The sequence below is a fragment of the Bombus huntii genome, chromosome 2 (genome assembly GCF_024542735.1).
Source record: "Bombus huntii isolate Logan2020A chromosome 2, iyBomHunt1.1, whole genome shotgun sequence".
Classification (NCBI taxonomy): domain Eukaryota; kingdom Metazoa; phylum Arthropoda; class Insecta; order Hymenoptera; family Apidae; genus Bombus; species Bombus huntii.
Genome location: NC_066239.1, coordinates 15,670,409 through 15,696,948, shown reverse-complemented (window position 1 = coordinate 15,696,948; position 26,540 = coordinate 15,670,409). Strand labels below are relative to the sequence as shown.

Below are 26,540 nucleotides of genomic sequence, written 5' to 3'. Positions count from 1 at the left end.
TGATCATGTTACAGAAGGAAATATCTTCGACAACTCTTAGGTATATTGCATATCGTCTTATCCTCGATGCTATCTCCTTCGTTCTCTATACTGTACGCTTCAAAATAACCGAATCCATCGGAATTTCATCAGGACCTCCGGCAATCGATGCACTTTAATCGAGCGGAATCGACAGAAGGTTCCAATCACTCTTGCGTTTTATCCTCATCTCTGAAGTCTCTTCCAACTGTTGTACCACCTGTATCTCCAATCCGATTCGTACCCGATTTCCCGCAGATTCTTGCAAAGTGGTCTCTTTTCAGCCAGTTCTCTTCGGTTCTTGTGCCAATCGAAGATGATCTCGGCGTGTCCGCGCGGAATTCATCGGTCGATGAAATTCCGAGGCGACGAGCGGGCAAGCACGAGCACGGAACAGGCGAGAGCGCGCGCGCACGATACACGGCCGCGAGAACCGGTTTTCCATACGTTTTAATTTCACGCTGACATCGGTGCAATTCAGTTTACACGGATACTGGCCATTTTCTAGCGCTAGCGGGCCGCCGCACTAGTGGAAACAAAAAGACAGAGATAGATAGATAGATAGATAGATAGATAGAGAGAGAGAGAGAGAAAGAGAGAGAGAGAGAGAAAGAGGGAGAGAGTGAGAAACGATGATAACGCACCGCGAGAGAGATTAATGTGCGACCATAGCGCGCGTATTTTCGAAGCCAACGTTTCCAAGAAACGTGTGGCGATCTTAGCTTTTCTCTGTTCCCTCTAGTTTCGATCTTGATCAAACGACCGATCGACCATCAATTCCATGGCGACGCGACGCTTCGTCGTCCTTCGTTCCGATCGATTTCTTTACAGCCTCTTTTTGACGCTGATTTCGTGATGTTTTTCGGTGGAGGATCAATTGTTTCGAGAAGCGAGGAGAAACCTTGAGAATCGAGTAAGAATACTTGTCACATGGAATGGTTTTTCTTTCTTTTTAGTCGATCGATAATCGTGCGCCGTAATACTTTACGTCGATCACGTTTTATTCTTGGGAGATAAGAAGAGAGAATTAAAGATAAATGGAAGGTATTCCTTAAAGTCGATCGATGATCACGCACTGTGTTCACCACTGACAGTTCTACGATAAACGAAAGTTGTATTCTTGGTACACGTAAAGAGAAAGAGATTTGAAAATAAAAGAAAAGCGTTCTCTGGTTCGAAGATCTTTCTCAGAGTCGATTGATCGTCACACGTCGCGACACTTTACGTCAATCACCGATAATTTTCCAACGTACGAAAGTTTAATTCTCAGAAAGTAAAAAGGAAAGCTTCAGAAATTCGAAGACAAGCGTTCCACGAATCGAATGCCTCTACAGCCTATGAGTAATCACACGTCGCGACACTTTGCGTTCATCACTGTCAGTTCTATCGCGCATCCACCGACTATACTAACTCGAGCAATTGAACGTTTACGGATTCGAAGCAAACTTTCAGTCGTTATTTTATGAAACCTTTTTATTCTTGTTCTAGTTTCCACATGCACTTTGTTTTAAGCACTCGCAGAACAGTTTCACAGTCTTATAAAAACCGACAAATCAGTTTCTCAATGAAAGATCACAAATTCTCGGGATCCATTGATCTTTGCACAATTCTGATGCTATCTTCTTCATCTGGCACTGCCTCGATGAAATTCCCATCACGACTTCCATATGATCGCGTAACGGGTACACCATGCACTTCTCCACGATGCACTTTCAAACACCGTTCTCGTAAACCGTTTCCTCACTCCATCCTCTCTTCCTGTTACCCCCTTTGATTCACAGAGTTTGCGGTTCTTGCGTTCGATTCACAATTTCGAGTCGATTCAGTTCATAGACACTACCGAGGAATAGACATCTAACAGATGGGAAACCGCGGAACGACACTTCGCGAATAGAACGACATGTAGACACGTCATTTTGTCACTGATTTGTTTGCTGCGTCAATGATCACTAGGCGTTGATTTCGAATCGATGCGTTTCGACGATGGTCGTCGGATAGGATCGATGAAACTATAGGCGTACTTGGATCGAAACCCAACATACGAGAAATGTTAGAATCGGATTCTACACTACCTGTCACTTTCTCTACTACGTTATCCGTTTTTGTTATATTTGGGATGAAAACTCTCGTCGACCAGTCGGTTTTGTTTGGTTGTCAGTCCGTCGTCCGTCATCGAGCTTTTCACTCCACTGCTCTAATCTATCGACGTCACATTGTCATTTTTCTTCGTTGTATCCATCAAACTTGTCGAATTAGCGGCCGGTCTGATACATCGCTGTCACTTTGCGTTGCCCTACTGCCTTGTTTTCGATCACCGTAATCCCAAACGAAAAATCGTCGATCTTCGACCACTCTACTCCATCCACATCACTCCGTCACGCGGTCTCGTCATCGATCGTCAAAGTTCTTCGTCGGAACGACCCGTGCACTTTGTCCCGTAAAGTCACCTTGTCCAGTGTGTTCAGTCTCGTCCCGTCTCGTTCCGTCCCGTCTCGTTCCGTCTCGTCCGCTCCGATCCCAGTCTATCCCTATCTCGCGAGCAAAGAGAAACTCCTATCTCGGTGATGATGTTTTGATTCTTGAAATGGATCGACTCACCTGCAGTATGTATCCCCGCGTGTAATCCTCGTACGTCCAGCCGAAAGCGGCTAGTAAACGTGTCACTTGCGCGTGCTGCAACTGGTTGAACAACTGATCGAGCAAGATCTTAAGGCGGATCGGTAGTGCGCGCGAGCCGTAGAGTACGAGAGATGCGACGTCAAACGCGGCCGTCGGCTCGACACTCTCTGAAGCCGGTGGCCTCTCCTCCTTCTCCGCGACATCGGCTCCACCACCAACACTGCCACCACCACCACCGCCACCCCCACCTCCACCGTTCCTATCCCCACCACAGCTGCCCCCACCGGTCGTCGCTCCCCCACCACTGCCACTCGTATCGCCACCTCCACCTCCGCCGCCACCTCCGCCACCGCCTCCTCCTTCCCTCGACGCCGCGGCGGCGGTCGTCGTCGTCGTCGTCGTCACCGTGGTCGTCGGCGTCGCCTGCTTTACCCTCCCTCCGCCGCTTTTGTCCTCCCTACCAGTGGCACGGGGGCTGGAGACGACATCCCCACCAGCCGACAGTCGCGCCAGCGCTGCAACATACAGTGGAAAAGAGACAGGTTAGAAAGAGAGTCGCCCGCCGCGTTCGTTCGTTCTCGCTGCGCGGCGGATTAGCGCGTGTGTTGGTGACCGTGGACAAACCTCCCCCACCACGCGACCCGCTCGGTGGCACCTCCTACCCCCGCACCTCCTATGCCCCCACCCACTCTCGTTCACGGTTGCTGTCCTTTCGTTTTGTTCCTGTCTTTCGCGGCCTCTAGCCTGCTCCGCCGACCGTTCCGTATGTCTCTCTCGCTTCTGTCTCTCCGGGTATCGTTCTCGAGCAACCTAGGGTCGTCGTGGCACCGAGGGTACTTACTTACCCCCACCCTATCCGCCACCGGACTTGCCCCCACCATTGTCAAGTACCAACACACACCAACGTTACGGGCCACCGTTACCGACGCACACGCACACCGCGCGCGCCCGCGACGCGATAGTTCCACTAACACCGATACGCTTCTGCTCGCTACCAATACTGCGAGCTGGAATGTACGGCCGGTCGCGCTGCATCCCCACCAACCGGATTTTCTCATGAGACTCGGCAATACTCGGCATCCATCAACCTGCTGCTGCCGCCACAGTGTCTCGGTTCGTACGCCGATCGCTGTCGCGTGATACCTACGTTGCTGCGGCGCGACGCGATGCGATTTCAGAGGACCGCGAGCTTTGTTTTATGCACTTATGCTTTCTTTCGTGATTTCACTTGGAATATTTGATAGCAGGTGAATAGTATCTGGTTTTACGGCGAATATGATGCGGTTATAGTTAGTTAAAGGTGTAGGAAAAAACCTTTTTCATTGTCTAAAACATAGGATTAGAAAAGGGTATTTTGTTTAATAAAAATTACAGGAATTCTGCATTTGTTCTGCGAAATCAGATACATACCACGGCTCTTTTTATGGAAAGTTGAAAGTTGATCTTATCGGAATGTATAAATCAGTATATCAAGGTAATCAATAACATTAATGCTTAAGTTTCTATAATTGGCAATATTAAATATTACAGAAGTGAAAACAGCGATTGCCATTTGCTCTTCTAGCCAGCATTGTACGACTTGTCTCGGTAGTTGTCATTACTCAGTTGGTTTTTTCTGCGTTCTTTTTCGACTTATAATTTCCTAGCATCAGTTTTAAGTTTGTGCTTTGTTAAAAGATGCGATAGAGAAACTTATTTTTCTGTATAATAGTCATACACGTATTCCAATTTCTAATCGTATACGTTCGTGTATCGCGTAAACGTTAAACAATCCGTCGTTTGTAACGGAACGGTGCAGCGATCGCGACGTAGTTTCACGAGGGAAAACGCCCGCGGACACGATGGCCCAAGCAGCGCGTTGCTTTCTCAGAGACACGGACACCGACGTATATAGTCGTCGAGACGGTGGCCGTAAGGTCTCGAGGCGCTTTCCCTCCAGAACCGTCACGCTTTTCGCACCTGACGATTCCTATCTCGGGACACGAAAGTTTATGGACCTTCTTACCACGCAGACGCACATACAATCATACACGTAAAACATACCGCCTCTCCCGATGGTATCGTTGTCGGGTTTCGCGTACGACGAAAACATTAATCGAAAAGGTACGCGTCAATCCACCTCTTCTCCGTCTGCTTCTATCTCTGTCTTGATCGATATGGTCGAACGATTTACGATTTATAGGCTGGCGGATGTTTATCGGATAATACGAAAGATTGATGCGTGACGTTTTGTCTTCTTTTTTTTTTTTTTTTTTTAATGACGAGACGATGAACGCGAAGATCTCGGAGAAGAAGGTTATGAGACGAATGGTGCACTTTTAATGGAGAGTAGTTAGCTTTCGTGAGTTATGTAACGCGAGGAACATATGGTTGTCTCGAAGATCAGAGCTCCGATTTGACCACCTTCTTTGATTCTTCTAATTGCAGCAGATGTATACCGACGATAGCATCTGGGATCGATTACTTGTAAATGATATGAAAGTACGGTGAATGAGAGTAAAAGCGGTGCTTTGAGAAGGGCGCATGGTTAACTGTGACGTCTTGACGTTACTTTTGACAGACACGAGTATGATACCTACTTTTTAAGGCAAAGTGATAGGTCATTTCCGATACTTCAAACGTAATAAAAACGACCGTAATTAGTAAAATTTCGCTAATTCGCGAAAGATGTACCAAGGTAAAAACAAAAATTGCGGTAAACCTAACCGTTCGAAAATTCACATGAAAATGAAATTCGCGAAGCGTTAAGGCAATGTAACGTAGTATTTTCCACTCTAATACTCATCTTAGAGTCGGTTTAACCTTAACACCGAGCGATTAGTTGCCGAAATGCGAGATAATCCCTCATTGTCGTGCACAATGCACGGTGGGAAAGCGATGGTGATTATGGGAGGATCCATAACGCTTGTCCTTTTTGTCGAAGTCGATAATATTGAGAAAGTGCGGCGTGGTTGCGTCATGGGATGACGCCGGCCATGATTGTCGCTGGTCGCTGTAGGTGCCATATCGTGGCATATCGGGCCCCATGACGAGCGGACGCTCGCCTCGCCACGGTCCCACCTGGGGATCAATAGAAACCACCCAGTCATCGCGATCGGGCGCCACTTGTCATTAATGACTATCCGATTTTCGATTTAATTAAACCGCGATGACGATCTCGCCACCTAGACGAGTCAGGGATCTCGCGCGGCGGAAAGCCAGATCGTTTCTGGAACGATCGAGGCTGCATGATTGGTCCGAGTTGCTCGGGTGCTTTAGAGTTTTTAGAAGGGGCTTTCTCAGGGTTGATGAATACGGGGGTCTTTGTTACCCTGGAAGGGTAAGAGGCGGGAATAGCCAGGGGATGGGTTGACGGGCTCGTTTGCTCGTTTTCCAAGAACTTTGAGTGTTTCGGATGAGCACTGGGATTGGAGTTCGCAGCAAGAGGTAATTGGATGTTTAGTCAAATTCGAGACACGGTCGTTAGTAATAATATTGTTAGTAATAAAACATATTTGAAGTATTTGTCGTATTGCAATTTTTAATGAAATTCGTAATTCGTTAATAGAAAACTTATCTTAATTTTTCAGGATCGAAGAAGCGGCTTAAACCGGAAGAAGCCATGGAAATATAAATACAAAAGTTGTAAACTCGCTCTATTGCTTGTTCTTATCGAAATGGGAAATAACAGAGGAGGAAAGAAGTATGTGTCTATCGTATACGAAGGGGAGGATGATCATGGAAACGTTTGTATGGAATCTTAATTGCCTGAGAATTACTTTGCAGCCTTTTCTAACTTGTTAAAGATGTCGTAAAATGAGGTAATATGTGGTAATATGTGTATCTTAACATTCATATATCTAATGTAAAATGTAAATGAGAGGAATGTAAACCAACGACGGTTCTTGTTATGGTAAACTAACAATGCCTTGTACGTTTAACCAACTTCTTATTAAATAACGATAACACGAAAGATTTTTTTATTCTCTCCTTTTAATTAATTGTTTCATCTCTAAACAACGCAATTTATGTAACACTTTTTCTACCACGTTTCTATATTTCAAGGCAAGCATTTTCCACGTGACCAGAAACGTTATAGATACTTCTTATGGGCTCCCCATGAGAATAGCCAGGGACGTGGGTCTTTGAAAGAGGCAAAGACTTCTTCAATCTTGCTAGACTAAGTCAGTGCCGTCGACAGATGGAGCTCCATGTTCTGTCCCCTTCTATGCCTTCTAACCATACATATATATAGATACAGAAAAATCAACGCGTTCTCAAGGGAAGCTGTTACATTCACCACACACATTTCTCATATATAACCCGACATCCATCAACATTCCCATCCTATAATAACGAAGACGTAAAGAAGGAAGTTCCTTAATATTCTGGATCGATATAACGAGTCTGACCCACGTAATCTTTACGCGTTAAATTGATTACGTACTTATTGGCAAATTAAATTAGGCGTTGAAATTTATATAACATGTTATTAGCAATATCGTTATTTTATATAGCACTAAACGATATAATCATAAATTAAAAAATTTCACTTTGAACCAGGTAGGTATATTGCAGATCCTCTACCTTTGATGGTCATCTCGATAAATATCAGTGAAAAAGGACGAACGTACGACATCGAGCGAAAGCAGAAAACATTTCACCGAAGCGTTTCATCGAACCCTCGATCCGTTTTCCGTCGACATCGCGTTGTTGTTATATTTTTCCTCTTTTCGCGGATCAGGCCGGTGGTTTTTGCCAGCGACAACGAATTTTCCAACGAACGAACGTCAACGGAAGGGTGGTGGCGCGATGTCGACCGCGTGTTATCCAGGTTTGCGGCACGGAACGCGTTTTTGCGAGACATGCGCACGGTTCGTCCGTCGAATTTCATGGGATTTCCGGTTCGCTATTATTTTTGCTTTCGCGTATCGACGCGTTTCACAAAAGACACTGTTTACGTTGCAGTTTAAACCCGTTCCACATATTTTCGTGACATTTATCGTTGAATCGTTGTTTTATTTATGAATTTTTCAACGGTTCATCGGACCTTGATATTCTTCTTATCCTTAATTAATAAAATCAATATTTTGCCTTTTATCTAGATTCATATCTATTCTTGATTTACATTCTGTCAAACGTTCGTTTTATTTTGTTACAGTATTTTGTTACAGTAGGTTTCGTCGTATTAATAGCAATTGCCATTTAATTATATCCATTTATCTTGTACTTCATTCGTATCGCGTATCAAACAGTTGTACGTAAATTATATTTACGTTGCAATAAAAGAACTACGACTATCTTACGAACTGTTAACCAATGTAGAGCACGTCGCTGTTACAAACCAATTACCACGTACTTTACATTCATCGACCCAAATTCCCACAGACATTTTCCCGTTACCCAAAATATTCCCAATACAGCGTTTAAAAATAAATAAAAAAGAAAAAAAGGAAGGAAAAGAGGTAGAGAAAAATAATTCTACATACAGAGAGATCATCGAAACAACAAGCGAACTAAAAGTCCTCATCCTCCCAAACACGGCACGTTTTCCGAAAACAACAATCCCTATATACTCACGCGTGCGCAAGCTTTTTGACCTCTAAAACAAAAAGCCAAAACAAAACCGGGGGGAGGAGGAAAAAAAAGGAGATAGGAAAAAAGAGAAAAAGGAAAACGGGCAAAAAAAACTGAAAACCCGGTCGACAGGGGCGTTCGATCATGGAGGTAGGCAGCCACGAAATGGAGATTCGAGTGCATGCATATATAACCGATGGTCGTAGGTATACATATGTGAGAAGAGGAGCGCGCGCGCGCGCTACCGGGACGCGATGATGCCGGGACGTAATATCAATACGCCACGAAGGCAGGATGGTCGCGTCTGATTTTCCGAGCGCATCGGCACGTGGATAATGTTTTAATGGAGTTTGCGGAGTGCGAGGAGGGATGGCCGGGCCAAGGGTGAGCTCGCCATGGTTTACATACCATTTACTCGCGCCCTGTAACCTCGCCAGCCGACTGTTTACAGTGCTGTACAAACTGTGCTCGCGTTGCTGCCGCGACGATGATTCTTCCTTTATCCGTAGCGATATATCGCGGCAATCGATGCTTTGTCACTGATTAGGAAAGATGGTCTTCTTCCATACGCGTTCTGGTCGTTGGACGAAACGGTGACAGATTTTGGAAACGTTATGAGATAATTTCGTGTGATCTCCGAACTTTGCGATCGAGGGGATGGTTTTTGATTGATTTCGGGGGGCGAAGGGTTGTTGGCGGGTCGATCGAGGTGGAGTAATGGAATTGTTATGGGAATCGAAGGTTTGCAGGAGGATGGAAGCGTTCTTGAGTAGTCGGGGATGAAAGTTTTGGGCTGGGTATGGTGTCGTTCGGCGAGGCTCGGGTTAATCGAAATGGAGTCGAGGATTATACGTTTTGATTGGTGAATTGTTGACGAATACTCGGAGGGAAAGCAGACGTTAGATGTTCTTTGTGATTAAGCGAATGCGGTTGCAGACTGCCGAAGGGTAATTAGAAATGTGTTTTATGAAGAGCTGCGTTAGATGTTTTGAAGCTTGATGACTGTCCTCTGTCAATCTCGAAGCGGATGACCTGATTCAAGGAACATAGAGGCCTCCTTGTATCTTTCAGTAAATATGACTGCAGTTATCGATGAAGAGATTAACCGAGTATCTATAGGTATATTTGAATTATGAAAGTAATGGAAACTTTACTGCAAGTACAGTCTGTTTAGAATACACGGCAACTTTGAATCATAAATAACATTTTAAACTTATGTAAAAATTAATAAACGACGTCGACATTTTGCGTATCCTCGTACAATCTTTAAATATTCCAACGATATGAAACTAATTTCTCAAAACTTTGAAATATCGCCGAGTCGTGCTTTAATCCTTAACTTAACCATCGAACAGCACGGAACCATAAATCCAACCCATTGAAAGATTCTCACGTAGGCAAATCCTTTTCTATCGCGTAGTAAGCGCAAACAGAAAGAGACGTACTATTGTAACCTTACCGAACCGGCATTTAAACGCATTCCGTTATTATCGTCGCCTAACGAACACGCTGTAACAGGCAATTTCAGTTCGATGTTGGACGTCTCCCGGTGCCATTACATCGTTCGTACAAAGTAAGCAAGAAATCACTCATTATGTTGTTAGACACATTACAAGGATGGCGCTTGCGCAATCCTCGTCGACTTCCTGGGACAAACAGGCAGGCACGTCACCTTCTATCGGCCTCAAAAGAAAAAAAAAAGAGCCACAAACATACGATATCGTCGTGTTCGTGTTCCATCCGGCTGCCTAAGTGACATTATGCGAACCAGACGATACGAACAAGCGATAACTTGAATTTGATCGCGGTTCTTAGCTTCTTTGTATACGAGACACGTGTTACAATGTAGCTTATAGCGTAGCTTTTTTGCTCTTTGTCATTGGCTTAATAAGTAGTTAATGGTTGCCTAGAACTTTTGAACTATTCACTGATTGTCCATTTCACGTATATTATTGACGGTGTGTTTATTTCGATTGAAATTTGCATTGAATGGACAAGAATGTTCTTTGGTTTGATGTCGGGATACGATGAGGAAAACTTGGCGGAAACACGGTGTTGGTATATGTGATCATAGTGCGATCTGTTATCTCGTATGTTTTATTCCGTTGAATCAGTCCTTAATATAGTATTACCGGCTTTTGTTTTAACAATAACAGTTAGTTTTTTACTTCGAACGATTCTGCCTAAATCAAACTCCTTTTACATCCCATAAATGGCAACAGAGAACTACAGGTTAATCAATTTGCGATAAAAGTAGAATAAAAGATGGATTTTTATTTCGATTCAAAAGATCACATTCACCTCTTACCATTCTACTCTCCACGAAACTTCATGAAATCTGTACAAGCTCATCCAAATCAACCAGGCAACGACCTACAAAACGCAGAAGCCACACAACAACATCGCGTCCTACACGCGACAGCCGAATCGAAGCTTCTAAAAATGGAATCTGCGACCTCGAAGAAACGTAAACAGGACTTCGTCTCTAGATGAAGCGACGGCCCCCTGTCAAAAAGAAGCCTCGTGGAATCGTCCTCGATCCGATATCCGCTGAACGATCGAGGACGTCTTCCAGCGAAGTCCGTGCCGTAGCCGTGCAATTAACCCATCCGAGGTCGAGATCTTCTTGCAAGACGATCGTCTGAGGTCGGTATATTATATCGGTATATTTTAATTTTTATCGGGCTGCCTTGTGGAATTTAAATTTGACACGTCGATATATCAAAATCCTTGACGGAACAATAGACCAACTATCATTTTACTCGATTCGAACAAGACTAACTATTTGTATTCAAAATCAAAGAAATTCCAAACAAATAGTTTATTATTAACACTCGCAACAAACTCGTAAGAACGACGAAGTTTTCACGCGTTCCCCAAAACTGTAACCTCAGTTGTTAATCGGAGAAAAAGGGTAGATGGATCTCCGTTTGTTCAGAGTTCATATTGTGTCCCCTCGTGACACGTCTCCTGCGCGAAGACGATGTTTCGCAATGATCCGTTGAAACGAAACGACGGAGATTACGTAAGGGCCGGTGGTCAGACCTGACACATTCCCTCGGATCGATCGACAAGCTCGATCGTCCTCCCACGATGGACTAATCGATATTTGCACGTGGTTGCGTGCTGCACGACGCCCTCCGGGTCGTTTCACACAACGACGTGTGTACCAAAACGAGGCCACGTGGGAATTTTTGACAGAGTATTAGAAGAGTTCTTTCTCGTCTTTTTTCTCGTTTCGTTTTGCTTGTTTGAACGGGGAATAAGATGTTAAGGCGACAGTCGCTGGAACAGGTTACATCATCGATGACCGCGACCTGTTGCCTTCAGTGATCGTTGAATGGCAACCAAGACTGGTCGAGCGGAGACGACGCGTGACATTCTCTCTGACATGCATCTGGACTTCGAAATGATTTTCGCGACGTAAACTGTAAATGATGATTAATTTTATGACCGCTGCTTATGGTAGGAATTGAATTCTCGCTACTTGCACAGAAAATCATCTAAAAGCAATTCGAAACCGATCGCGAGAACTCGAAAGGAAAAGAATGGGATTCAGTTGGGAGAACTAGGGGAAATAGCGAGTAAAAAGGGCATTTCACGCAAGAGGGAGTTAACGATGAGGCGTAGCCCCATGCCGAGAAAGCGTGCAGCCCCCCGGTCTGGTAACAAATGATAGTTTTGATAATTAGCGGCTTCTTTCTCGTTGTCCGTAGAGCGGCATCCCTTGAAGTTGAAGCCGCGAATGTCAATGGACGGCAGGTGCCCTGGCATTGTCTAAAACTGCACGATAACCCCTGTGGAAACGCAGATTCTTACAGAAACGTGGCGTGACCGAGCTGTTGACAGGTACCAGGGACAATGGACGGAAGTCCCGGGAGGGTGGCACATAAAGCGGCGAGAACAACCGGAAAGCCTGAGACAATGAGACGGCCGAGAAATTCAATTTCGGTAAAACATTCGAAATTCGCATGGATTTCTTCTCTGATTCTTTATTTTCTACTATGTTTCCTTCCTTTTTTTTCCGTCGTTCATCGATGATTTCCGAAGATGCGATATCAAAAAATTTCCTCTTCCTGCTTCAGTTACACCGATGGAGTTAAGTCGTGGTGTTTCGTGATCGCTAGAATTGTGTAAGATATCGTGTTTGTGATTATTTGTTGATATCGATATATTTTACAATTTACGATTTCAAGTACGTAATTCAAAGGAAGGGATCAATTTTTCCGTCATTTTCCGAATACATCTTGTGTTAACGAATCATTTGTTCGTAGGAAAAACTAGTCGATAGATCGTTAAATAATCAAACTTCAAAACAAAATCTACTTGTTAAATGAGAAAAATCTGCCAATGGAAATGATACAAAGATTCTGCATCGACAGATATTTTTCTCGGCACTTCTACAACAAAGATTCTACTTTCAACTACCGATTCTTCGAAACAAACGTCCATCCGTAAGCCTTTTCCCTAAACGCAACTGCAACTAGAAACAGCAAAGAGACAAGCAGAGAGATTCAAGAATTCGTTCCCCGTCACTCGGAATTTGCATGGCGATCCGTGTCACCTAGTTATTTTCATACGTCATGGGGGAGCTCGAGACAGGTCTTCTATTCGGTAGCCTTTAGTTACGCCAACGATACCTCACGCAAATATCCCTTTCCTTGTTCCATCGTTACCTTCTATAGTGTATTCTCAGCGGATGAATAGCGAGGACAATGAAGCCTCGTGGAAACGCGTCACGCCCCATGAACAGAGCCCTGTACATGCGTCGTCCGACACTCCGTTAGTTTTAGAAATTTCACCCGTCGATCCGTATCCTAAGCTGAAAGTCCACGATCCACATAATACGACATTCGGTCATTTTTGCTATTAAAATCGTGAAATAACTGTACGAACATTTTTTATGCAATAATTGCAAATCACGTGATTATAGCGAACGACGCAATTTCTTTCCGCATACTCTCTCTACCTATCGTCCTCAATCGTGACGGACGTACTCGATTTCTTTTTGTTTTCGTTTTCGATTTTCCCCTTTTTTTTATTCACGAATCAAACGGAATAGCGAATCCACGCGGTCCCTGTGGAGCTGCGCGCTGCGATCGCTTTTTTTCTCGCGCCTTCGTTTTTTACACGAGCCCATGCGTGTGTTTTACGAATCGCGGTTCGATTTCCGGTTACCCTCCAGAAAGATTAGCTTCGCTCGTTGCGCTCGAAAATCCCGCGAAAATACTCGACAGGTGCTCGAATTCGACGAATTTCGAAAATTCTTCAAAAACACGGTTGTTTATATAGAGGATGAAGATAGAGTAACGAAAAAGGCTTGATCTTTCTTCTTTTTTTTTTTTTTTTTTTGTAGTAACGTTGCATGTCAGCTGCGTCTGACACAATGGCTTCTGTTTTCTCTTTTTTATCGCACCGGTCATAGGGAAACTGTATTTATACGTTGCGATATAGATTTCTGATACTGACTTATTTCGCTCCTAAAATAAAAATACGGCTCGAAGTTGGTTTTTACTAGCGATGATTGGAAATCGCGCAACGTGATTCGACGTCATAGTAGGAGGTGTTTAGTTTATTTTAGCATCGCTTCGCGAGAATCGTCTCGACATTGCAGAAGAGATAATGCACGGATGCGCGCACGTTGGTGCTGGTCAGAGGGTGCAGGTATGTATATGCCGGCTATACGTACTATATCGAGACCGTTTCTCATCCGGAAAGCCGACGATTAGGCCAGTTTTGAAACGTAATGTGGCCGCCGACACGGAGCCATTTGTCTTGCAGCGCGTCGGTGGACGTCGCACCGCGGGATATACATTCTGTCCCGAAGCAAAGAACGAACTGAACTCGAGAGAAAGGAGAGTGTTTGTGCGTGAAAGACGAAACATGGTGAAGCGTGATCGGGCGAGAGAGAGAGAGAGAGAGAGAGAGAGAGAGAGAGAGAGAGAGAGAAAGAAAGAACTGGAGGAGAAGGAGCCGCAAAATAATTGTTCGTCGGATGAGTTTGGGCCCCTTATACCCTGGGACCTATACCCGACACCAGACGACCCAATTCGACGTACTTTTGTGATCCAAATGGGATGAGTCAACGATTGATGTTTCTGCCGGTCTTTCAGACTCTCTGCTCTGCTGGATTTTATCGGTTTCGTCCCTGTCGATGGCTCTCCGCTGGTCCTCCGCCTTTTCTCCTCTCCCTAATTCGTTTTCTCGATCATCGGCTTCCCCTCTGCTTCTTTTCGCTCACTCAGTGGCCTCTTTGTCTCGCGTGGACGGCGATTCCTCTTTGGTCGTTAGATCGCTGGCTATTCGATGGCGGTTGCACACTAGTCGATAGGAGTTCGCCCCGTTTTTTGACTGATGACGATCGTCCCTGGACAGTTTGCGTTTCAAGCGAGATACTCGTTTTCGATGTTACGTCTTTTGTTCTTATCTTTCGCGGATTCATAGAAAGGCTTGGATTGTTCTTGGATGCGGTTTATTGTTGGCCAGAGAATGGTGTTCTCGACGCGACGACAGGTGTCAGACTTCTAGAGAGAAGGGAGAATGTGATTGGACGGTGGGCAACTCGAGAAATGATTGACAGTTGGAAGGAATCTAATGATACGTTTAAAGGTCAACAGTGTCGTCCAATCGTCCCACCAGCGCGTTCTACGGACGAATTGAAATGTTAAACGTCCACCAGCGATTTCGAACATATATCGAGAATACAAATATGACATGTTTGAAAAAATGTTAACGGTGTCGTTTATGAAGTCGTTATCTAGAATCTAGAATCGTCAAAAAACAAGATGGATATGTTGTCACAAAACATTATATGAAGAAGGCTCGTTAAAAAGATTAGGTTTAATCAATCACACCGGAGACACTGAACATTCGAGTATTTGAATAAATTATCTAATTGTATAGCAAATCTTCGACAAATCCACGTAAACCGTAAAACATCAACTTCCTCTCTTCGATCCACTTCCACCAACCTCCTCGAACATCGATTCCTTTCTTCGAGAGCGTCTCAATTCGACTTTCAAAAATCGTCGTGTCCAAACTGCGATGGTCGGTACTACGCGTTCGATCGGTGAACACGCGAGGAGAACAATTAGAGATACAAGAGGGATAAAATAGTTGGGACAAGCGACAGGTCGACAGGCCCTCGACGTGTCCTGTCGCGTGACGTTCGCGAGAACGTTGGGCTCCGGTCTTTGATGTGACCGCTACAGCAAGGCCCTCGGTCGACGAATCACCGATGCACGATGCCCGTTTGACATTTTCACTACGGGGGACGGGACACGATAATAATAGGTTTAACTTCGTCGTTCGTTCGACTGAAATTGTCTGGAAACCGGCCGCCGTCAACGTCGCCCAAGCGTCTCCGTCGATTTTTCTTCCAGATTTCTCGATTCACCGCGACCTGGATTAGCCGAAACGCTAAACGGATTCACTTGGTGTTCCAGCGCAGCCTAGCAAAAACAGAAGCCAATCCCTCGTTACCTGTTGGAGACGAATCGAGCTGATTCGAAGGGACCGAACAGGTACAAGGTTACTGAACACGTCACGGCCTCCGTGGCTGTTTGCATAGGCTGAAAAATTTCGAGGATAAATTTGTTTCCACTCTAAACATCGCTGATTTCTCGAATGGATTCGGCTGGTAAGAATAGCAGACGGTCGGATCGGATTTTAAGAACGGTGGCTGTGATTCGTTTCAGGTGCGAATTTTTCATGGTGGGCTTTGTTACCGTAGATGTATAGCAGTAGGTAGTAAGTGGAGGACAATTGTCAGTAACAACCAGTTAATTTATAACTCTTAAATGATTCATTAATTTCGAAATAAATTGGGGAGAAAACGAACAGGTATGTATTCGAAAAAGAATTGGTTTTGAGGGAATAGAAACAAAGCATTAGCAATCGGACCGTTAACCCATAACAGTTAACTCGGAAAGAGTAAAGCTAACAAGTAAGAAGGGTACCGTATATTGTCAAATCTTGCTTTTAAATTCTTTGCTTTCCTTTCTTAAAACTTTAGCTTCGTAAATCTCTATGTAGTCATGTTTAAGTCTGGTTGAAATATGCTTTATTCTATCTCTTTGCTTCTTAAATGACGAACATTAGATAACCGATCGCTCATCAGTCTGACCAAACGTCGCGGTTTCCGGAAGGTCGAATCGATCGAACGTGCGTATCGACATGGCGTGCGATTAATTTCTATTAGAGGGGCGGAAGCGAGGGGCGTCGTACCGAGCGGGGGATGCGCTGGACGGATGACGCGCCGGTGACGTCACTGCCGGTCAACTACAAGTATTTCGCATTAGCCGCAGCGGTCCGCTAATTAATTGGGTTAAAAAGACGTTAGGCGAATTGATCGGTCCATTCAAGGTGGCCATCAGTACGCCAGATAAAGTTATTATTCGGCCGTATCAATTTGCCGCGATCGCGTGCCATCCAGCTATATCTCGCGTTATCGCGTTCGATTCACGTGCGACCGCCATGGGAAAAACTTGAAACACGTTTCACTTTTCCCGTGGTAAATTCGACTCGACCGATGTTGCTAGCAACTGTTCCTCGAGGGCAGAAGAGAGTCTTGCAGGTATAGAGACGTTCCTCGACGACACGAAGGTTCGCGCAAACGTATTTTGTAAAATAGACGCGATGCTTTTAGATAGGTGGTTTAAGAACAGCGCTGTTGCATGCTTTGTCGCTATTAATGTATTTTCTGTGAACGGTTGGATGTTTTATGAGGTCAAGATGGGTCGTAGAATGTTCAACCCATTATCGATAAATGATATTTGATTTGAAAGCCAGCCTACGCTTTGTACTGTTTAGTTACAATTTTGTTGAAATAGCAGACTAATAATCGGAAGGAATTTTCTAAATAAAGAGTCTGAAATTCGTCTTGCAGTGTCCATTTCATGGGTCGAGCTCACAGGCGCCATTTCACCAGTAAAATCGCAGTTTTCTTAAAAAGGTATAGGTCAAATTTCTGCTTGATGCATTCCCCTTTTCGTGCTTCTTCGTGCGCGATACGAAAGAACGGAGATGACAATGGAATTATCGAAATTATCAGGATCCTTCGGGTTTCAGGGCTGAAAATGGTAAACATGGGCGCCGCGCGGCATCGCCAGCGGGTGACTCGTTCTGAAAGGGCCCCCGAGGCGCTTAGGAAAATTGCTGCGTGCCGCTTCGAATTTTGGAAAACACTGCGTTACCCGCAAAAGCCTGCCGGTCAGTCTTTTGTTCCCTTGTCACCGGCCTCTCTGGGGGATCGCATGGCAGGATCGTTCCTCGGTCAAGATTCAGTTGCGTTACATCTCCTCCTATGTGTTTGTAACTTTGATATTGTTTTCTCTTTGAAAGATTCTTGGAACTTTTTCCGACTGTTGTTCTCGAAGATACGATACAATTTCCATTTGAACAACGAACGTACATCATGGATCGAATCGAAGTATCGAAAATCGATAAATACATGTCATAAAGTTACGATTAGTATCAAGCATTGCTTCGACACATTTGCGAAGATTTTTGTAGCATTTTACGAAAAGACATTTACAACAACACCTATTCACTGGATAAACCGAGAGCTGCGATCAAACGAAAAAGAATTAGAGGTAGAAAGGGAAAACGAGAAAGAGAGGAAGAAACACTCGAATGGATATACATATGTATATAAAGACCTTAGGGCACAGCATCAAGGCCTTGGGTAGCCATTGACAGAAATGGCCGTGTCATCCAGTCATGATACGTCCCATTGTGCCTCCGAAGGACCTTCTGGGGACTGCATTATCGTCTTCCTATATCTTTTTATTAGAACCCCGAGTCCCGATTTCTCCCTGGCCCCCGGCACTCTCACCGCGACGAGAGATCTTCGCCGCTGCCGCCGATACACGATGCGTCAGCAACATCCTCGACGAGAATGATCGCCTCGCGAGCAACTTCTTTCGAAACTGGCTGCAGTTCCGTAATTAATTTCAACGGGCAGCGACGCTATCGTTGCCACTTTCGAGGAAGACAATGGCCAATGCTGGCCAGTTCCTCGATCGATTTGGTCTTTGGAGTGACTGCAGGAAATTTTGTAACGAAAGCAGGCCGTGGAATTGGTCAGCAAGATTTGTTAAGTATGTGGCAAAGGTACTTTCTAAATGGATGGCGAGTTTGATAGATGGTAGATTATTTGTAAATTGAAGTAATAATATGTTGCAGAGAATACGATATCTTAGGTAAAATTAATTGGAAGAAAGAAAAAAGGAACGACAACTGTTTCGATAGATGTTTCATTTATATCAATATACGGAAGTTGCGCACCTTGATAGATTTTACAGCCTTTCCCTTAATTGCCAATGGCAGTTTTCGATTAGCCGTTTCAAGCCAAACAGTCGTAACAACCGATGCACGTGCATCACAGATGATAAATTGTTGCTTAGTGGTCACGGTAGACAGGTGTGCAATATTGGTTTCATCTTCGAGTATAGCTTATAACTCGGAAGAAACTGCGTTTTTATCGACCACTGCTTCATTTTTATTCATCCTATCTCGCTAAATCTTCGAAAGATCTTGTAAGGAACTTAAATCACACAGGTGGTCTTTTATATTTCGAAATGTTAGCCATCTTTGTGACATACTCTCTTCTTTACAACATATAGTTACGATGACACGATATTCTATGCTCGTCCTTCGTAGATTATTTCTACCATTTTTCGTTTCTGCTTCCGCTCCGAAATATTAACGCTGACGTATTACGTACTACGCTTTTCCATTTCCTAGTTAAAATATCTCTGGAAATTCTAACCCCAAAAAGGCACGTGCAACTTCAATAATCTCTATTTTCCTTTCCTATAGTCGAACTCTGATATTTCCCACGTTCCAGGTACGCCAGCTAAACGTAACTATTTAAAAAAGCATCGTTCACAGGAAGAACAACAAGGATCTCGGAGTGATCCTCGTGACGGAGGTTATCGGTGCTGAGCTGACAGTCAGAGAGAAACGTAATCGGGGCTGCATTGTGCGCGGCTACGTCCGTCGCGGCAATGGAGCGTAATTAGCTGAGAATCTGGCAATTACCGGTGTAGCGAGAGTGCAAAGGTGACACGGTAACGGCGGGGTGATTGATTTTAGCGAAAACGCGAACGGGGGGAGCAATTTGTCAAGCTGTCGGCGTTCCATCTCTGGCAACGCGGCCACGCAGCGTGAAGATACGGATCTCCTTCTTCGGCCGCTCTTCGCTCCGCGCGAGCTCTCCTCGTCAGCGCTGTCCTGCCAACTTGCAATAATGTATCGTTCCTTTTTTTCCTTCCTTTCAGCTCTTGTTTTCCGTTTTTCGTTCCACCGCTATTTTTTTGCCCGTCTGCGTTGTTCTCCCAACTTGCAATAACGTTTTGATTTTTTAAGGATTTATCCTTGTTACGTTTTTTCTACCTTTTCTTATCTGCAACGTTCTGCCAAACTTCCAATAGAGTATCGTTTCTTCTTTTGTCCGAAGCTCCGGCTGTTTCTTCTTCTGCTTGTTTTTATGTATCTGCGTCTCTCCTCCAACTTATAATTACATCATAACTTTAATTTACAAAATCTTTAATTTACAAAAGTAACTTCTCCAATGGATCGTTTAGTCGTGTTCAACTCACGTCGCGGCCACCAATTTGTAGAGGACTTGTGTAGAGGATGGTTGGTCGTGAGATTTATTAGACGAGATTGCTCGTAGTTGAAACCGTCAAGTGTGTTTAAAAATAATTAAATAAATCAATATACAGACAATATTCGCTGAGACGCTCGTGCAGTGTATAAGTCGCAAAATAAGATCGCTGATAAATACTTGATAAATGCTCGATAGGTACTCCTAAATACTCGTAGATTCCTATTTCGCTTACGATCACGTCCTCGTCTTTACTCGTCGATTGCACGTAGTGGCGACATTGTTTTGCCCGGAGTTTATTACATTATTATTATTATTATTATTGTATTGTATTATTACATTACGTGTTTCCTAACGATATTGATACTCCGAGGCAAAACAACAACATGATTTGAATTGTCCTCTAGTTCATGTGCCGCTACACTTCTAACCAGCGTAACAACTTACATGTGAAAGAGTATCAGAACCATATTCGTCATCGTATCTTCTGTCAAAGTCCTCTTTTTCACCGAGAAGGAAACTATAACAACGTAAATTGTCTTGCTATTCGTATCGCGTCGTTCGACAACGATCTGGCCGATATCAATCGGCGATCCAACCGTACCAAGTGCGTTGCTGCGAGTGATTTTCATCCACAGCTATCGCCGGACAATGCATCCGTGGTTTACACGAAGAAATCATCCATTCCTTGTCCTGATTTCACGCGTGGGAACGGGAGAAAGGTCGACCGGATCTCGAAGACACTGTTTCCCTCTCTGTCTCTCTTGGCCGTCGATCGATAGCGGAAGAATAAGGAACAACGAGCGTTAAAAGAATCCAGGAAGAAAAAAAATGGACAACAAAGAGCCACGAAGAAACTAGGGATCGAGGTTTGCAACGTGGCTAGAACAATCGATACACAGGTGGAGCATTATCGACGACCAGATAGAAAGGTTGATTCAACTGCGAAATCGTAGCACCTTGCCCAGATCTCCGCCCGTTTCAGATTATCCCGGTCGGGTGTGTCTTGAAACGGATCACGACTCTTTTCACCCGTTCTGCAACGTGTCTTTCCTCCTTTTTCCCTTTCCCCTCACATCTCTTTTGAGAATACGAGGAACGAACGACCGTATCGCTGCGTGTCCGAACTGTGAGACGTCACGGCTCGTTAGCCGTGTGGTTCTTCGCACTTTTAAGCAGGCGAAGGATTCTAGCGCGACGAAATATGCCAGGAGAAGGATACCTGTCTGTTCGATCTAATTTTTTTCGAAATGAATTTACTAATTACCTAAATTTTGAAAATCTTTGAGAAATATTAAAATCGTTAAAAATATAATTTCTAATTCTAGAAGAAATATGATATAATAGCAATAACTTACAAGCTTTTTTTCCAACGATTAAAAATCCAATTTACTAGTATAAAAATATAAACGTATAAGTATATGCCTGTGCAATCTTCGAGTGGACAGTGGGGAAATCACGAATTCCAATTATAGTCTAATAATAGCAGTATCGGTTCATCTAGAGAAAAATGCATTGTGAAATACATTTGAATATTTAAACGTAATTTACGATATAAAATATACGAGATCAAATTTCATAGAAGACTACAACGCAATCCAAGCGATGATACTTGATGCAAATTTCACGTTTTATTAAACCAGCCTTTTAGTCTTTCGACTAACCGCAGAAAGATAAGCTAGCTGTACCACAAACTTCTCAATATTACGCGTTGAAAAATGAACGCAGTAGTTACAACAGAAGATAAATATCACCAACAGAACTTCATTTCACTAGCATGGCTCGGTACCCTTCTCCATCGTGTGAAAACCATAGGATCGCAGCGAGATACCATCATCATCAAAGGCCGCAACGTTTCATGACATATGAAGATTAAAGGATTCGGTAGAATTTTGAAATCAGGTCAGCATTGTTACAACATAAATACTTTTATTCCACTTTGGTAATACCATTACCTATTGATCCTACTGTTAAGCAACTACTGCATAAAAAATATAGTATAATCGTAGAAATATAGCCACTAAGAGGCTGGATAAATTATATCTATATAAAATCTATACGGTTCACTAAATCTCAATTTAAAATTAATTCAAACACCCCAGTATCCAAAAAATACGTTTCAATCGAATCTTTCAAATCGTTCTAAAATTCACAACCCGTTCTCACTACCCCGTAAACCATCTTGTCTGCTCCATCGGACTCGCTATAAATCGGGCTAATGAAATCCGCAGCGCTCACAACAAAAGCTCGCTCGCACGATCTTGCGTCGTAACAAACGCTCACGTAGCACGCATACGAAGATGGTTATCTGACGTTATTGCTGCGGTGTCAAGAAGTTAGTCGTTCGCCCTGGGGGTTACTGGTCGAAGGGAATAGGGTTGTCCGCGTTCCCTTCCTTTTTTCCCACCCTCGCTCCCCCCGTTGTCTTTCGCCGCGTCATTAACACCAACAGGCCCCGAACGAAAAACGTTATCTCGAATCGAACTTTATTAAACGACGCACCGCAAGCGAAAGCTTGCGAGGAAGTCTTGATTGGTTTCTAGAAGACAGTCGTATTTTATTCTATTCGATCTTTTTACGTAAGTACTGACAGCATTATGAGAAACTAGATTTGGGGTCGATTTTCCGAGATATGACGACATTCTGACGATTTATTGGTTGATCGTTCTATCTTTTGTTGGACATCGCGTCCCGAATTTTTCTTGGATCTCCTGTTTTTAGCAATAGCGATGTTAATTTTCTTGTTCAATTTCAACAACGAAAGGTAGTTACTAGTTGCAGAACGATTTAACTTCGTGTAAGGTAGACATTGCCAGCAAGGAATACAATTGAAAATAGTCCATAAATTGATCAGCTGTAATCGGTATCAAACCAACGTCAATTTTTACGATCGTCTAGTAGAAACGCGTTGCCAATTAATTATCCATGTCGATTCTATTATCCTCAATTAGAACGTTCGAGCTACGAACAGCAGACTAAAATAGAAGGTGCTCAAACTGTTTCACTTCAGTCACGTTTCACGACATTTGTAATTTTCGTAAGTTCGTAACCTCTTACCATTCTCCTTGCGTGTATAGCAAGCTTTCAACATCGCTAATAATTACAGTAACACAAATATTTCTTTGATTAGGTCTCAGTAGTACCCACATTTTTTACAAATTAAATCGATGAAAATGAAGCTAACCCTAGAAACTAAAACTAAACATCATCGAATCGATGCTTAGCGCAACTCCCAAAGACTTTTCGCTATCTTCGTTCTTAGTTTAATCTCAAAGTAGCGAAAAACGTCACGACACTTTATCCGCGGGCATAATCCTACAAAATGAAACCTACGTTAGAGTCACCAGAGCGCAGGTTAACTGTGCGTTTTGAAGGGAGGAGCAGAGATTTTTCGATGTGTAACGCGCGATGTGTTGTCCTCCGCGTCCCATTAGAACGATAATTAATGACGGCCGCGAACACGGTCATAAATATCGCGCGTTATTATGCCGCGATACACGCCGCTGGCAGCATGGCGTGGTGTCACATTTGAATAACACGGCCGCGAACTAGTGCATAAATTTCTAATTACAAGAAAGCAAACGCGCGATTATCATACGCAAGGAGAATGGACCGGGGAAGACCGAAATCGACGCCGATTCCGTTGCGCGTCGTATCGGACCTTAATTAATCGACGCTTCGACCATCGGCCCCCACGATTATCGTTCTTTATGGGAGGAACCAGAGGGACCACTCTTAAATTTTCTATTCCTTAATATTCACGAGAGACACGCTTGTTTTCGGGGGCTTGGGTTTTGGGATGAATTATTGGGAGAAATGCTGGGTAAAGAGTCCTACAGTATGTTGTTTGTATCTAGTCGATGTGAATCGACGAAACGAGACTAGATCTTGGCTTAGTTTAACGCGTAAGCGTAACAAACGACGAATAAGTTGAAAATCATCGTAGTTTCGTCCAAACCATTTCGCTAAGACTATTTCGAAAGATAAACGAGTGTGCATCAGAAACAAATATTTCCAAGTTTACAGATAAAAATGTAAGAAACAAGTTACGAAATCTACATTGCGTCAAAGAGTAACCTATAAACCTGCAGAACTACTTGGCACGCCGACTCAGACAATATCACCATGCAGAACATAACATCGCCTAAGTCAATTATGTACTTTTTCCAGATTAACGATCATGCTTCGTCGTTTCCTTTCCTTCCACCATTGCCTCTCGAGCAAGTGATTCGAGCGAACGATTCTCGCGCAGGAAAACCGAGCGAGTCGAGCGTTTTCCACAGTGATAATCGTCGGCAATGCTAACAATAACGACGTTTATTAGCGGATTAATTAAAACCGAGGCACGGCCATAATAATCACTTTGCGAGCTATTCTAATGAACTTAATTATCGGCCACGGGATCTCGTGAAATCACACGTTGTATACAACGTTACGGCCACTGTGGTGTGATGTAAACCAGAAGCTGATTAGTATTCCGCGTACACCGCTGTTGCATGAACTATTTATACGTTGGATCGCGCGTGTACACACGGACACGCCGAGTATTTATATTCCACTTATTAATATATCGAGAGCGCGCGCGCGCGCACTACTACGTAATTGACTGTGAATCAGCGTGGAGAACAATCAGACTAGACGGGAGGAGGATGGATATGCATAGGGGATTTTCGATCGAGAGGTTGCTTCGACGTAAAGGATGAATAGCGCGCAAGGGAACCGACGAGGCTAATCACCCGTAAATAAACCAGGACGCGTGTTACTGATGCAGCAGAATTTAAGAATACATCATGTAAAAACAAGAGAATAACAGAATAAAAGAATGGCAAAAATCGTTTGATTACCTACTGTTATCGTCCGATTTGTGCCAGTTGTAAAGGTGACTTGCTAAGGAATCGTAACTTAATTATGACAGAACTTTAAGATTCATTGATTTGGTCTAACATAATTTTCTACACAACGAATAACGAACTTTCAATCTTTCAATGAACAAACATAGTTGAATAGTCGTACATTTTCCACTGTATTATCTGTCTCGATTGCACCTGTTTGATCAGTAAATAACATGGACAACGCGAACGACATTGCGTGGATCGGGAACCATCTACCGTGTAACTGTTCCATTCGCTAATACTCAACTTAGTTTACGAGGGCGGTTGCACAGTCCCATAAACACATGGTCTTATGGGGGCTGGAAAAGCCCCGGTGACACTAAAATCCGTAGTTTACACCCGTAACCAACGTTTACGACCTCTTTGACCATCGCCGCCATTGACGTCTCTGTCATTCCAATTAGGACGCAGTAAAGTCTTCCCCTTTTTTGTCCAATGCTGTTTTAGGGTTGAATCTCGGAGATTTCCTGCAAACATCCTGCGGAAGGGGAGTCGGGGACCTCCGTTCAGGGGCAAAAACGCTCGTCCCCTCGAAGGGACGAACACCCGCAACGTGCTGCTGAACCGAAGAGGCGAATAATTGTTTGGGTCTTATTGTTGATGTTTTTATACACTCTGGTTCCTTCCCTTTCCAAAACCGACGATTTCGCTAGAATTTTAGGTGTCTTAAAAGAGATGAAAGTGAAATTATGTTTATACCCATTCTAACTAATTTGGGTCGAGGTTGCTGGGTCGAGGTTGCTACCTGTACTTTATCGTTACACAAATCTATGTGAATACAATATACAGGGTGGTTGGTAACTGATGGTACAAGCGGAAAGGGAGTGATTCTACGCGAAAAAAGAAGTCGAAAATATAGAATAAAAATGTTTCTTTTGAGGCTTTGTTTTCGAGAAAATCGACTTTGAATTTTCGCTCGGTACGCGTGCGATACGTTATAACGGATCTCACTGTATATCGTTGTCTCGATGGAAAAATTAAAAAAGAAAAATTTTTGTAAATGTTTATTCTATATTTTCGACTTCTTTTTTCGCGTAGAATCACCCCCTTTCCGCTTGTACCACCAGTTAGCAACCACCCTGTATATACATATTTATCTACAACAGTGTACCAAAATTGATGTTAAAATGTTAAAATTTTGGCACATTTTTCATGGAATCGCTACTTTCAAAATGAAGCCCCCGCATTCTATCGTTGTCTCCTATTCTAATAAATCCTCTCTTCTTCACATATACGCTTCACATACCTTCACATATACACACCTACACATACATCACACCGCTCGATCTATATGAAAACAACGGCTGTCGATCGTATTTCGCGTGTGTATGTACGACGTATGTATAGATGTATACACCGCGTTGATTTTCCGGCTGTGAAATGGGAATGGGAACAGGAACGGTAACGCGGGGAACGAATCGCGCCGCACCGCGGGGGATCTTACGGAAAACAAGATCTCATCAAGATAGCCGGATGTTCGTATTCTGTTGCACCGTTCTGACGTGCTGGCCCCTGCAACTGCCATCTACCATTAAGCAGGATCCGGTCAGGGTCTTTTATAGAAAAAAATACACGGCAAAACGGAGAAGAGACACGGCTAGTCATGTACTCTCCTTCCCTTTCGATCATTCGTCCTTTCAGAATTTCTTGAGAACGCGTTTGACGCCTCAGGTGGGAAACTGTTCCCGTTTTAAGAGAATAGGCAGGTGATGGGAAATGGGAATAGAGTATGCGTATGAAGAGAAGGGAATATCGTGCGAGGGTTAAGTTCGATCATACGTGGCAGATGTGTAGGATGGTGGACATAGTAGCGGATGTTAGCAAGCTAATTATGACAAATATTC

The 26,540-nt window shown here is 43.7% G+C and overlaps 1 protein-coding gene across 2 annotated transcripts in view; it reads right to left on the bottom strand.

Moving 5' to 3' along the window:
* Window positions 1-26,540, bottom strand: part of LOC126878093 (zinc finger protein basonuclin-2-like) — a 264,566-nt gene that overhangs the window by 27,498 nt on the left and 210,528 nt on the right. For both annotated transcript variants that reach the window (XM_050640542.1, XM_050640543.1), the window contains exon 4: window positions 2,617-3,152. In XM_050640542.1, the coding sequence (XP_050496499.1) occupies window positions 2,617-3,152 (536 nt within the window). The remainder of the gene's footprint in view (window positions 1-2,616; window positions 3,153-26,540) is intronic.